A 13,135-nucleotide genomic window follows, 5' to 3' on the forward strand; every position below is an offset into this window, starting at 1 on the left:
TCCTTTTTTGCTGTTTTTTCAAAGTGCTAGGAAAACAAATGCTTACCTTCTATTACAAAGTAATCAAAACTTGACACCCGCTGGCCATACAGCATGGCTCCAGCAGCATTTGAGCTCCAAATACTAGCACTGAACACTGCCCATTACCAACAGTAGGATCTCTTTCACATTTTGGGGTGTGTGAGTAAAAAGACAGCATGTGAAATCTCCCAGTCACTGGCTCTTTCTGATGGTAGCCAAGCAACCAGCTCATGACAGCAGAGAGAGTCTGAGTGTACGGATCCACTTCAGTTTTCCAACACCCACTTTGAGCATCCTCTGACTGATCAGATTATCCTCAAACTCTGGAGGTGCCAGGGGATGAAGCATCACCCTACTCAACCTACATAGCATATAAAGCTTCTGTGAGGCACACAATAGCACGGAATGGAAGAGAAGGTTGAACACGAGGCAGTATGGGCTACAGTAGTATTGTTTTAGGGTGAATTCAGCCTAGCTGGTGAGGTGGAGAGGTGGAGCAGTCATGTGGCTGCCAGTTCTCTGCCTCCCCAGAACAGCCACACTGCTACCTTTAGACGTTCCTGGGGATCCTTCACACACAGAATGTGTTTACAAAGCATAACAAAATGAATGCAAGATAAAACATTGGGAAGACCTGCAAGATACAAGAATGCATAGGAATGGGAAAGATGATGGAGCCAGCCTTAGGGGCTTCGTTCCTTCTTAATCCTGGGAAGAAAACTGAGAAGGAAAAAATAATACTATAAAAGCTGTGCTATGAAACAAAAGCTACCTAGAGTTAATTCTTTACAAATTTCCAGTTTACAAGTCCCTACATGACCTATGCAGATCTATGCATGACATAAAGGGGATTTTAATTCCCTTGAATGAGTTTCAGTTCCCCAGAATGCTTGTTCTGTATGGGCACATGTACATACAGTAAGCCATGTCAGACTGCTACATGCTTTAGAAAATCAAGACTTAAATAAATTTCTATTTTTGGTTGAACAATCTAGGAAAAAAAAGACTTTCAAACAGACAAGCCCATTCCAAACTAGTTAACGACTAAAAGTTCTTTTCTGCACATACAGTTCTGGAGTTTCTAAGATACAGTACAGAAAAAAAAAATTGATTTGATGGCAACAAGACAAACAAAAGAATGACATCTTTTAAGTGACTGCTCAATCCTCTGAATACAAAAAAAAACAAAAAAGAATGTATTCAGAATTTACAAAGGAATCATTTGTAAAACTGACTTTTAATACCTCGGGAATATTTTTGTGTTTCCTTTCATAACTACATAGATGTTTTCAAGACACACTGTGCACAAGACCTCAGGATCGTACCTCCTGCCCTTCCAAATAGCTTTAAATACTAGAAGCATTTTAAAGATTTCCTTTCTACAAGAACTTTTCTTGCCTGTACTTTGTTGAAGAGCTGTACTTCTAAGAAATATGAGGAACATCCATTTATTACTTTGAATATAGAAATAAAAAGGCAAAACTTGCTGAATTAGTATGATTTCTTGGACACATAAAACTGAAAAGAATCTTTATATACTTAACATTCAACTTCACCAATTAGGCAAGAGTTACCTTAAATCTATTTTTTGGTTTTTATCCTGTAAGTTGTAGAACAAACATTTAAAATAATGGCAAACAACTGTAAAATCAGATACAAAATCTAAAACCTATCCACCCTGGTTCAAATTCTAACACTGATGGCAAGACGCTGGAAACGCAGTCTCATACACTATTAAAAAAGCAAATTAAATAAAATGGGGAGGAGACTGCTATTGTGTGTATTTTTTATTGTGATTGTCATGTCACTGTTTCTTAGTCTTTGCCATTAAGCATAGTTTGCCAAGGCAGAAACTATATACTGTGATCATCACAGTAACTGTTTCTACTTTAACTGTTATAAATCTGAATTGGAGATATTTTCATCCTCTTGACAAATATACCACTGAATACATAATCATTTAAGACCAAGAATCTTAATTCCTTATTAAAAATAATCAAACTGCAATACAATCGTTTGTAGGGTGCAAGTTTAAATACTAAGAAGCTGAAAAACATAAAAGTTAACATGATCCCTGGTTCGCTTTCAAGTCCTTCTATTACATTAATCTTTCAAATCTTGCCTTCATCGAATATAGACTGAATTTCAACAAACACAACTTTCACTGACTTCTGAATTTATGGCAACAACCATATGCAAGTGAGAAAGGAAGAAACTATATATTCTGTGTTCTGGCTTTTGAGGGTCTAACATTTTATCAGTAGGGGTACAAGACTACCATTTTCAAGATCATAGCACAAGTATCACAGCAGCATTCTTGGCCTAATTTACAGCAATGGAAAGCCTTGTGTCAAAGGCCAGAATTTACTTCTTTAAAGGGTGAATGATGAAACACCAGTAAGAGGAGTGATCCCTACTTTAAGTTGCCTAATGCATTTCATAATTAAAAGGAATATTTTCTTTACAAAATTCTACCATCTCCACTGTTTATGAAGGTTTTTCCTATTCATAGGGAGCAAACCCTCAGTATACAGAGTTACTTCAATGTCATCCCTCTGGATTCAAAAGCATGACTTCCTTCCTCTCACCTGTATTTCCCAGGAAAAATGCTGGCAGCCTGCCCAGAGCCCTGAGCATTCTGAAGTGCCAAGGCTACAACTCCCTTGCAATACTTGGATGGGGATGCCAAAGAGCTGATTTACTGCTTACACCAAAGAAAATCAGGCTGTGCTGGAGTAAACAGCCCCTACAGTCCATGCATTAGGGCACAGCATTCAAACTGACTCAAACATAAGGAGAGAAAACAAATTACAGAGCTGAGCTGGCATTCCCAGGCCTCAGCACCTTATTTCAGTTCTAAAGAAGCAGTTCTCTCAAACTTCATGTTGAGAGGGAAACCCAGAAACCTCACCATAAAATCTAACCCCAGAACATAGGTCTACCAGCCAACGCTCTTCTTTTGGGCACGGGGCAGTAAAATCTCACTTCCCAAAACGGGGGTAAGAAAGGCAGTGAAATCAGTCTCCTTTTCTATGATGCCAAGACTTGGTAAACTTCCCAGGGAACAGATTTGCTGCTGCAACCAACTAGTCAGCTCTGTGGTTGAAGACAGAGCAAAATGCCCTGGATTCAAACTTCACTTCTGACAATATAGTACAAAAAATAACATGTCCACTGAAGAAAACTCTAACAGGTACACGCAAAAGACGGCTCTAAAACAAAACAGAATTCTATTTAGACTGCTAAAGAAAATTTAGATCAGTGAGCACTGTTTTTCATATAGCTGATTTAGTCATTGCAATACACATCATGACCCTTAATGACACACTCAGATGGTTTTGCATTGGAATTCCAGCTCATTCACTTCACGAGGTAAACATGAAAGGAGCAGGTATAAATTCTTGGAACAAGTGTAAAGTTTCCACCCCTTATCTCCTCCTTTTCTTTTTCTTTTCCCTTACCTCCTTTCTTTTGTAAACTAAATAATACTACACAAATGTATTTTTACATGACTGTATTTCATGTTTCTGCATCTATCATTTCTTGGTCTAGAATACAGTCAGAGAAGCAAAGCTAAGAAAAGACCCCCTGCTGAGGTCATTGGGACTGATATGAACACATGAGAAGATAATTCAACTCTTTAACAATATCCTCACTCTCATGTAATCTATTTCAATACTTGCTTTCTATTCACTTAGCAATGTGATTATGTTACCAGTACACAGCCCTTTGCATTCATAATACTGATCCTATTACACTTTCATATAGGGAACGTGCATAAAAAGAAGCCTATTTGCCTCACTCTTCACATCTGAAAGTCAGAAACTTTGTGGAAAAATGCACCATGTGACTGATGGTGCAGACCACATGGTTCCCATTCACACATCCACAAATGTTAAAAGAAAAACCTTTTTTTCAGTGGAGAAAGCATCAGTAGTGGGAAGTAAGCTCTGGAAAGTTACTAATGAAACGAGACAGTCTCACAGCAGATGCAAATCCACTGTACACTGATACCATCCATCTTAAAAGGTAACTTTACTTCACTAATGTGTAATTCATTTAGAACTTTGTTCCCTCTTCAATGACTTATTAATAATTCATTTACAAGCCATGAGATTAGGAGCAAATGGGCACATAAGAAACTGTATTTGAGAATTCAGTACCGACTTACCCATCTGCAATCTGCATCTTTACTCTGCACCAGGAAACACACAACTACCTTGTGGTTTCAAGCTGCTCCCACCAGCTATCTCTACACTGCAAGACCACAGAGTACTTTCAAGTCAGCTTCCAAACCTATAAGGAAGTCATGGCAGAAATCCACAGCAGTACTGTAGCCTGGGATAAGACATCAACATGCGCAATCCCTCAGTTCCTGCTATCCACGGAACAGAAAGAAGGGTACACAGGCCAGAAGGAAGCTGTGCCATGCCTTCAGCTACTCCTGCTCTGGGTGTTCAGGAAATCAGGTCTGCCTAAGCCTCCTAAGGTAAAGCAGTGTCTATTGTGTATGTAATAACTTATTTAGAGAGAAACAAATAATCTTCGCTTAAAAACTGAAAAGGCATAAAAAGTCATGTGTTCGAACTGTGTTTATAAACAGAAGCTTGAGAAATAGAGCACTGCCTTAGGGAAGCCTTCATTGAGAACAGATCACAGTTTAGAAAATAGCAGAAGATAAAGAGACATCTGTCCCATTGCTTCTGAACAAATACCAATAATTAAATCAGCATATGGAGTCTTTTGGGTTGAACAAGTAATATTCTGTCAGGTCATCACAGCAGTAAAATACATACTACCATAATTCTGCATGTTTAGGTATGCTGTCGATTCTCTGTACAATGCAAAACAGTAGTGGGAAGCTACAGCTGCTAACAACTCTGGTCCAGCAAAGTGATTGGTGAATCCTGTGCTGCCTTGGTACTCATAATATCTTTACTGCACAAGGCTCTTTATCACAGCTAACCCACAGCTAAATTCCACAGTGCATTCTTCTACCTTGTTTCAAAATCAAAGCTGCCTGCAGGTTTTGCAAGTGACATAATGCAAGTGATATATTTAGAAGAAAAAAAGTCTTTCACAACCCGAGTATTTCCTTTCAGTTGTGAAGTGTTTCAAAAAAGATATTAAAAAGTTTTGTGAAAAAAAGGAGCAAGATATCCCCTACTTTCTCTTGAGGATAAACCAAACCCTAACATACTCATTTGGACAGACACACAACAGTTGTATCCCGCTTAGGAATGTTGCACGAACACAAGGACTGTAAGCCAGGCTCTTCCACCCTATGCCTCTAAACACAAGGTGGGGAGAATGCTATATGAGAATGGCTGTGCTGGCCACTCTCAGAAATCAGTTTCCTTATTTCCTTACCCTCTGTTTCCGTAGGCTTCCAGGGCTGGTGGGAGATGGGCTTGGAGACTTCCCAGAACGGGGAGTAGAAAGTTGGCTACCAGGGGTTCCATTCACTAAAATGACATCAAATTGAGAAAATAAATACAAAGCATTATTAAAAGAAAACAAGTAGTTAAATGAAGATATATCATTCCCTCTCACTCTTTTTTTAACAGCTTAGCTTTTTTTTCCCCCATGTTTTATACATAAAATAAGGTAATTCACAAAATAAATGTTTCCTCAGAGTTTTGACTCATGAAGCCATTTTTCATACAGAGTGCAAGCAAATAATGAATCTGAAAAGGCTGTTTAGTCAATGACTTGAGAACACTATCATATTTTCTTCAGCAATATTGTTCCTGCACTTGAAAGCAATGGAGAGCAATGTGCTTTGTTAACTTTAGCAGGTGTTTACTGCATTTAAACTTTTTCATTTTGTTTAGTTGGAGCTTCAAGTACAACCCATCAGGAACAAAAAGCAGTTCTGCTTTAAAGAAAAAATCAACTGTTAGATGTCCTTCAGCCATTTGAAGAGATTTTTTGCATTACAATCTGACCCAAATACCACCTCAGACTCAACTCAGAAGGGCTTTCTAGGTGCAAATAAATTTGATGTAATATCTCAAGTCTAATGTACATCACACCATCACTTTCTCAAGTAAATAGGTTCCTTCAGACATGCCAGTGCTTATAATTGTAGAAGTATCTTTTCATGCATGTGACATTATCCATTAAAAAAAACAAAACAATACCAGCAGAGGACAGAATTCTACTACAAACTAATCACTATCAATAATGTTCACACTGAAGCAGTGGTAGAAACACTAACAAGTATGCATCACACATCTCTGTAAATATTCTCTAAACAAGCAGCTGTTATATCACAGTCCAAAGCTATCAGCATCGGGAAAAAAAGAACCAACAATTCAACTCACAGATTCTGAATCTTTGGAGAATATTTACATAGTAGGATATCAGCAAGGCATTTGACTTACCTTCTATGAGTTCTAGCATGGACAAAATCTGACTGTTTAACCTGACAACAGCAAGCAGCAAAATTCCTGCTCTGTGCTAAGCCAAGCTGAAGCAAAACTGAGAAGCGACGGGATTAGTTAAGGATAGCTGGGGCTGCTCACAGAGTGAGCTGAACGCGATGCAGGATTCATAAGCAGAAGCCTTTTGTGCGTAAGGCTGACGTCTTCAGAGCAGCAGTGGGAGGTGCAGGTGCTGTCTTAGGGCTACATCAAAGGTGTCAATTAAGCATAAAGCTGCTGCTTCACAACGCTGAGCCACCACAACCCCCACTCGCTTGCCATGGAGCCCCGAAAGCCTGAGCAATTTTATATGCTGTGCACTGAATCATAACGAGGTGCCTTTGGGGGCAACATACCAAATGACTCATCTGGAAATCAAAATGACAATAACTCTTGTAAAACCTTGGCTGACTGGCAATCTAGCAAATACTAATTCCTTTGGATAATACAGTAGGTATTTTAAATGGCTTTTTTCTTGCTTTTTACATAATACGTTGCTCTCACGAGATAACACTGGGCCCATATATTATGAAGAAGAACAGCCATACCTACTACACTACGTGGATCAATAAAATACAGCATGCTGAGTGATAAATCACAACTACTAAATAGCAATTAAGTGCTATAAGCGATTGGATCTCAACATCATTTTGTACAAGGCACTGTTTAAGATAAAGATGCATTTTCTTTGTACAAGCATATGAACAATAAGAAATAGCAACTGCATTTACATAGAATGCTTTCATAGAAAACCGTTGCACTCATCTAGGCTACAAACTCTCTTTGTACAGAGGACAATGGTTTGTATATATCAGCACTGATTCAAATTTGTCCAAAGCATGTGTGGGGGAGTACATCCATATGGATGGACACATTCACTGAAGGTCACTTCAGCAAGAAAAACACACGTAGCTCTGGCCAATAGCACAGACTATAACTAAAACTGAAGTTATAATCAGGACTTCTGCAAACAATTATGAAAAGGGATACAAGAAGACATCAAAAAAGAGTTTTTTTGAGTCACAAACTTTTGAAGTTTCGAAGCGTTTCTTCTAAACAAATCTGTTATTATTTAAAAAACTAATATTAAAGTACTGCAGTTCAGAGAGAGCTAGATATCAAGACCTCTCAGTAGTAAGACTTCTGCTCTGCCTTCTCTTTAAACCCAGCAGATTTTCTTAGGCTTAATTACTATTTTAGAGAAAATTTAGACAACAGATATACTTTAATAAACTACATTAACACCAGGCACAAGTTCCCATTCCTTCCCACTCCCAATTAGTTATTTTCCATTACTACTGTCCTTTTTTTATTTTTATTTTTTGCCTCAAAGAGAAAGACTTGAGGCTACCAACTGAAACCAAACAAATAGATGCAATGCTGCATTTGACTTAGTGCATTTCCTACACGTACCATGTTGGTGAGTATGTACTTCAGATGAAATAAAAAAATATTATGAACTCTAAAAACTCTAAAAATCACTCACTTGCCATCACCAGATTATCCAGAGTGCTTTTGGAGGCTAGCCATTGGAGGCTAAGCTCCAATGTTTTCCTCAAGAGTGTATTTTTTAAATGAAAATGATGAAAGCTGTGGTGGTGTTAGATGTCAGTAACGTGTGAAATCAAGAGGACAGTTAACAAACTGAGTCTTCAGGAGATCTGAATGTGCTCACTTTCATCCCCATGTTCACAATACAAAGATATAGAATACATAAAAAGCACATCAGTTTTTTTGTGAACATACAAGGACTTCCTGTGAAAAGCTGTTTAGTAAACTCTAGAACTGACAACTAGCTCTGGGGATATGAAACATCTGGTGAGCCGTGTACTAGAAGTATCCACTGCAGTGTAGACTTCTAAAGTAAGGCAAGATGAATCCAAACTCGAGCACTTAGAGGACTGAACTCTACTGAAGACTAAGCAAAATTCTCTCCATCTACCAATTTGGGTGAATTTTATATCAAGCACAGAACTCTGTTAAGTAAATTCTGATGTCTGAAGGCCACATAGGTTCTACATTAGAGTCAGCCCAAAATGGGATTTGGGTGATGTAGAATCTATTTCCAGCTCTTTATATGCTTCTGCATTAACACAGACATAACTCATGTTGTCCCAGCCATTCTACTTAGGCTTCAAGTTCTGACAGAATGAACTCTCAGCATACATCATGTTGTCTATCTTCTGGGTGCTCAATGCATGTGGAGATATACATTTCTATTACTCCTAATTAAGTTACTGCTTAAAAGAGAATCACAACAAGGAAGAAATGGTAACTTCTTATAATTCCTCTACTGCAGGGATTTTATTTATTCATATAGCTGGCTATAAACCATTCTGGTTTCTTACAAATCATTACATTGAATTTGCAAATTGAGTTGATATTCTGTACGGTGGAGCAAGAGAAGGTAGGACTGATTGTGACCACCTTTCTTAGCTCCATTTACCATCACATCTTTCTCACATATGCAGCTTATGATCAGACAACATGGGAACAAACTTGAATAAAATTTGTAACGTTTCTGTATTTCTGAACTGCCCAAAACTCTATTTCTAGGTTGAATGCTTTCTGGTCTGAAACTGCATTCCTGTCCAGTATCTGCACTGCATTTCTCACTGACTGACTGATACAGTACATTCCTACAGGGAACCATGATGTAGATAAAAACATATGAAATTGGTAAATCACTGTTGTGATTAATCATGTTCTTGAGTGAGGGAAGAGGTTTCTTGTCACTTTTATTCATAAAAAGGCAGAGGTCAGAAACATCAGCCCACCACACTGCCTTCCCATTGTCTCATGAAAAAGATTTATTCATTTAAAATTTCACAGGTGAAGTACATACTAGAAAGCTAAAATAATAATAATGAAATTATTGTGGCTGCTCTGAAAAAACATATGCACAGTCTCAGCAGTTGTGAACTCCTCTGCTTACTGTCATCTCGATAGCAGGGCAGCAACCTGTCTTTTCACTTGTTTTTGAAGGATTTGGATACCCATAAACGTAGAAAGAAATCTACAAAACAGAACACTGAAGCTGGATTAATATCTACTGAGATAAATGGAAAAATGGTTTTCATATGAAGATATTTATAAACTGGTGGAAATGCTGTAAATCAAAAGTACCATGATGGTATTCCAATAAATAAGCCATCTTGAAAGTGTATTTTTTTATTAAGTAATGAAAACAAAAAGTGAGAGAAGCTGAATTAAGCTATCAAGTGCCAGTCTGACAAGCTGCCATTGCCACTGCATTATATTAAAATCATACTATTCCATAAAATTGCCTATTAATGTGTTAGCATTTGCAGACTATAAAATATATTGAGATTACTGTGTTTATGAAAGTGGGTTGCCAAACACAGAAGTGTGTGTGAGAAGAGGAAAAAGGACAGTAAGAGTGGTGAAGGCTGTTTGGTAACCACAAAGCATTCATGACTAAGCTGAGCAACAGTCTAAACTGAAAAAATAATTTACAGAAGTTACAACACGTGTATGTCATATGTGTATGCTAGAAGGTGGTGATGCCAGGTAACTACTTGACTTTGCCCGTTACTCCTGTAATTTGCCACTGTCCATTTCAAAACAAAGCTTTCTTTCAAGAAGATTATGTAATTACAAGGTATTTAGGGAACAAAACCTTGGCATTTAATTCTTTCTGCTTCTGTATTCTATTTGTATACAACTTGTAATTTTTATCTTCATTGCAGAAGGAAGAGATTGTCCATAGCGCCGCATTAAGCAAGTAGCCTTATTATCACTCCTCAGCAAAGACAAGGTTTTCAGGTTTTACCTAAGTGGTAAAATAACTGGAATAAATACAAAATAACCAGTTCTGCATTTTTATAACTGGTGCTAAAGCGACCCTTGTACATTCAGTCTTTCCTAGAGTTTATGTTGGAAGGCCATGACGATACAAAAAGAATCTCTCTCTCCCACAGCAGACCAGAACTAAAATTTCCGTAAAGAAGTTTTCAGTTCATCAATAGATGAGAAATGTCAGCAGAATTACAAAATGTCCACACAAGAGGCTCGGCAGGTCCTCAACATGCAGGGCACACTGCTCTCCTTAGGGTGATCACAACAATGGCACTGCTGCCACAGCCAAAGTCAGTAACATCCAAGGTGCAAGCACCAAGCATACATGGACACGGTAGACTTACCCAAGACCTCAGATGACAAAAGCCATCCTTGAAAATATAGTTCCCTGGAACCCAATAACTTTCCTGTAGCCTCAGAACGTAGCTAAGTAGTAAATTAAGTAGAGCTTAATTTAGACAGCACCTACATGTACGTCAGATCTAAGCAAAATCTCTCTTTTGAACTATTTTGCCTCATTGGAAAGACTATGATTCTCTCAGTCCACGTGAACAGAATACCAACTTCAAAGATGTTTCTTTATTATCTTTTAACTTTTTCATCCTGTGAGAGGGACTAACTATATCTACTTCCCTTACTTACTCTCGATTCTTATTATAAGCTATAAAATGAAAATAATATGTATTTTTAATGATTAGCATCAAATACCAATAGCATAAATGAAAAATTAAAAGGAAGCCAGGATCAAAGAATAAATCATCTGGAAATCCCTGGGTTCGTAGGATGACTCCATCACTCCCATGGGTTTGTACTCCTGGCATCAGGAAAGTTTTGTTTCAGCATATTCATTACAAAATCTGTCAGCTGAGTATCTGTAATAGTGTGAATAAACACATGTGACCCCACCAAAGAAAATATGATATGTCATGTTCTTTCCTTTGGGATCCAAAAGACCTTCTTGAGTCAGGTGGCTGAAGAAGGGTTGTTTCTGGGTAACAGCCTACAGATGAACAATCAAACTAAATGAAAACATATCTTCTTACAAAGGAACACATCTACTTTTTTTTTTTTTTTTTAATAGCTGTGGAAAGTAAAGTGTAAGCATCTGCTCTAGGGAAGCTTTCAGTATGATCCAATTTCTACATCCTGGAACACTTTTTTTTCCTCTAGGGAACATCTACAGTTTTGATCAGCTTTAGTTTGATGTGTTACTTCACAAAGCCTTTGCCCAGATGCAATTTTCGTAAAAAACACTTATCCTGCCCTTGTTAATACAGCTTACTTGAGATGTTCTTCATAAACATTCCTTCTGTCAATTGGAATAGACACGTATAATGCAAGTTACTCTTGTAGTAAACACTTGTCTCACAAAATAATCAAATTCTTGAAATAACTCTGCTTAGTACCACACTTGAGTCACTGTTACAAATAAGATTTGAGCAATTTGATATATTTTAGGTAATAGTTTGAGGGTAAAAGGAGAAAGCATACAGGGGATGAAAAGTGAAAAAGAAGAAATTCTGAAGGAGGTGCTCAAATTGAAAAGTCATTGCAAGTCCTAAAACTATAGTTTGTATTTTAGTGGCTAGAATTCATCTGAATGCAGTAACTTTCATTTAATTTAATGGACTAAGGATACAATAATTCCAGCTCATGCTGCTCTTGATATGATTAAAAATAATGATCGTGAAGAAGAAAGCATTGCTTTCTTTGAATCTCTTACCTCTACACCTGCACTGAGGCTGCCACCAGTGGTGTTAATTAGTAGCTGGACAGAAGCCAACAGCTACTGAATTGCTGTCAGATGTTTACACTTTGCAGTCACTGGCAATGAGCTGATACCTGGTATCTCTGAAATTCAACATCTCTTTCATGACATCCTTTCCTGAGTAATATTTGATGCCAACAAAAAAACATCAAAGTGTTTTACAGACTTTGAGAAGATATCAGGACAAGCAAGTAGAGGCAGGGTTATCTGTTGCACGTGGAAGTAGACTTCAGCATTCTGCCTGCTTGTGAGTTGATGCTGCTGTTCCCTTCTTTATTCCCTGCTTCATTTTGCAATTCAGACTGAAAGTATTTTGAAACAGACAACACCTCAAATGCATTTGTACAAAAACATAAAGCAGTCCTACTGCAGTGAGATTTCTGGCTTGTGGTACTGTTTTGAAACACTGTCAGATGTAAACAGAAAAACAAACAGAACACATAATAATGAAGTCAACCCTTACCACATATCTTAAAGGCTTGCACATACTCTTTTAAGAAATAAAGTCTTCTGTGTTTTTACAGATACAGAGGTTTCAACTGCTCTCAGAAGCCAGAGAGGCTAACAGGAAAACATAAGCATTGTAAGCATATCATGTTTAAAAACAAAAGGGAAAAAGCAAGACTGAAAGAAAGGTGAACATCATTTATTTAAAGGTTCACAGTTCTCTTAAATATGTCAATCAATGGTGTAAAAGCAGACATGTTTTTTTCACTCATTTTAGGTTGATGTCAAGAAAGGGTAAGGAGTGCATCTCCCATTCCCTTACAGATGAGCCTGTTCTCCTTTGCTCTGAATTGCAAATTTGAACCTGCATTGCACTAAGTCCTGGCACAGACTCAGGCATCACTAAGTGTCTTTCTTTGCAAACCTGCAGCCTGCTCTGCACTTGCAGCTTTATCCTTTCTCCCCACTCTGCCAGGGCTGGGTGTCCCTGAACCTGTGGGCCAGCATTTTCCTTGTTGTTCTCATGTCCTGTTCAGCATGGGGCTTTCAGGCTCACTACTTGATGGTTCTCAACAAGGGGCTCACTGAGGAGAAGGGACTCAGCATCCTTTGTCTGCTTCTGCAGACAGTCAGGGACCACCATGAGAAGGTGAGA

The 13,135-nt window shown here is 38.0% G+C and overlaps 1 protein-coding gene across 4 annotated transcripts in view; it reads right to left on the reverse strand.

The window, feature by feature from the left end:
* The window catches only part of DCLK1 (doublecortin like kinase 1), a 229,945-nt gene that overhangs the window by 57,101 nt on the left and 159,709 nt on the right, over positions 1 to 13,135 (reverse strand). For 3 of the 4 annotated variants that reach the window (XM_052671018.1, XM_052671020.1, XM_052671022.1), the window contains exon 6: positions 5,392 to 5,486. In XM_052671018.1, the coding sequence (XP_052526978.1) occupies positions 5,392 to 5,486 (95 nt within the window). Of the gene's footprint in view, positions 1 to 5,391; positions 5,487 to 6,407; positions 6,588 to 13,135 lie in introns of those variants that run through there. The other variant, XM_052671021.1, reaches the window with a different exon arrangement.

This window comes from Tympanuchus pallidicinctus, unplaced genomic scaffold, assembly GCF_026119805.1.
Source record: "Tympanuchus pallidicinctus isolate F22 unplaced genomic scaffold, pur_lepc_1.0 scaffold11, whole genome shotgun sequence".
Taxonomy (NCBI): Eukaryota; Metazoa; Chordata; class Aves; order Galliformes; family Phasianidae; genus Tympanuchus; species Tympanuchus pallidicinctus.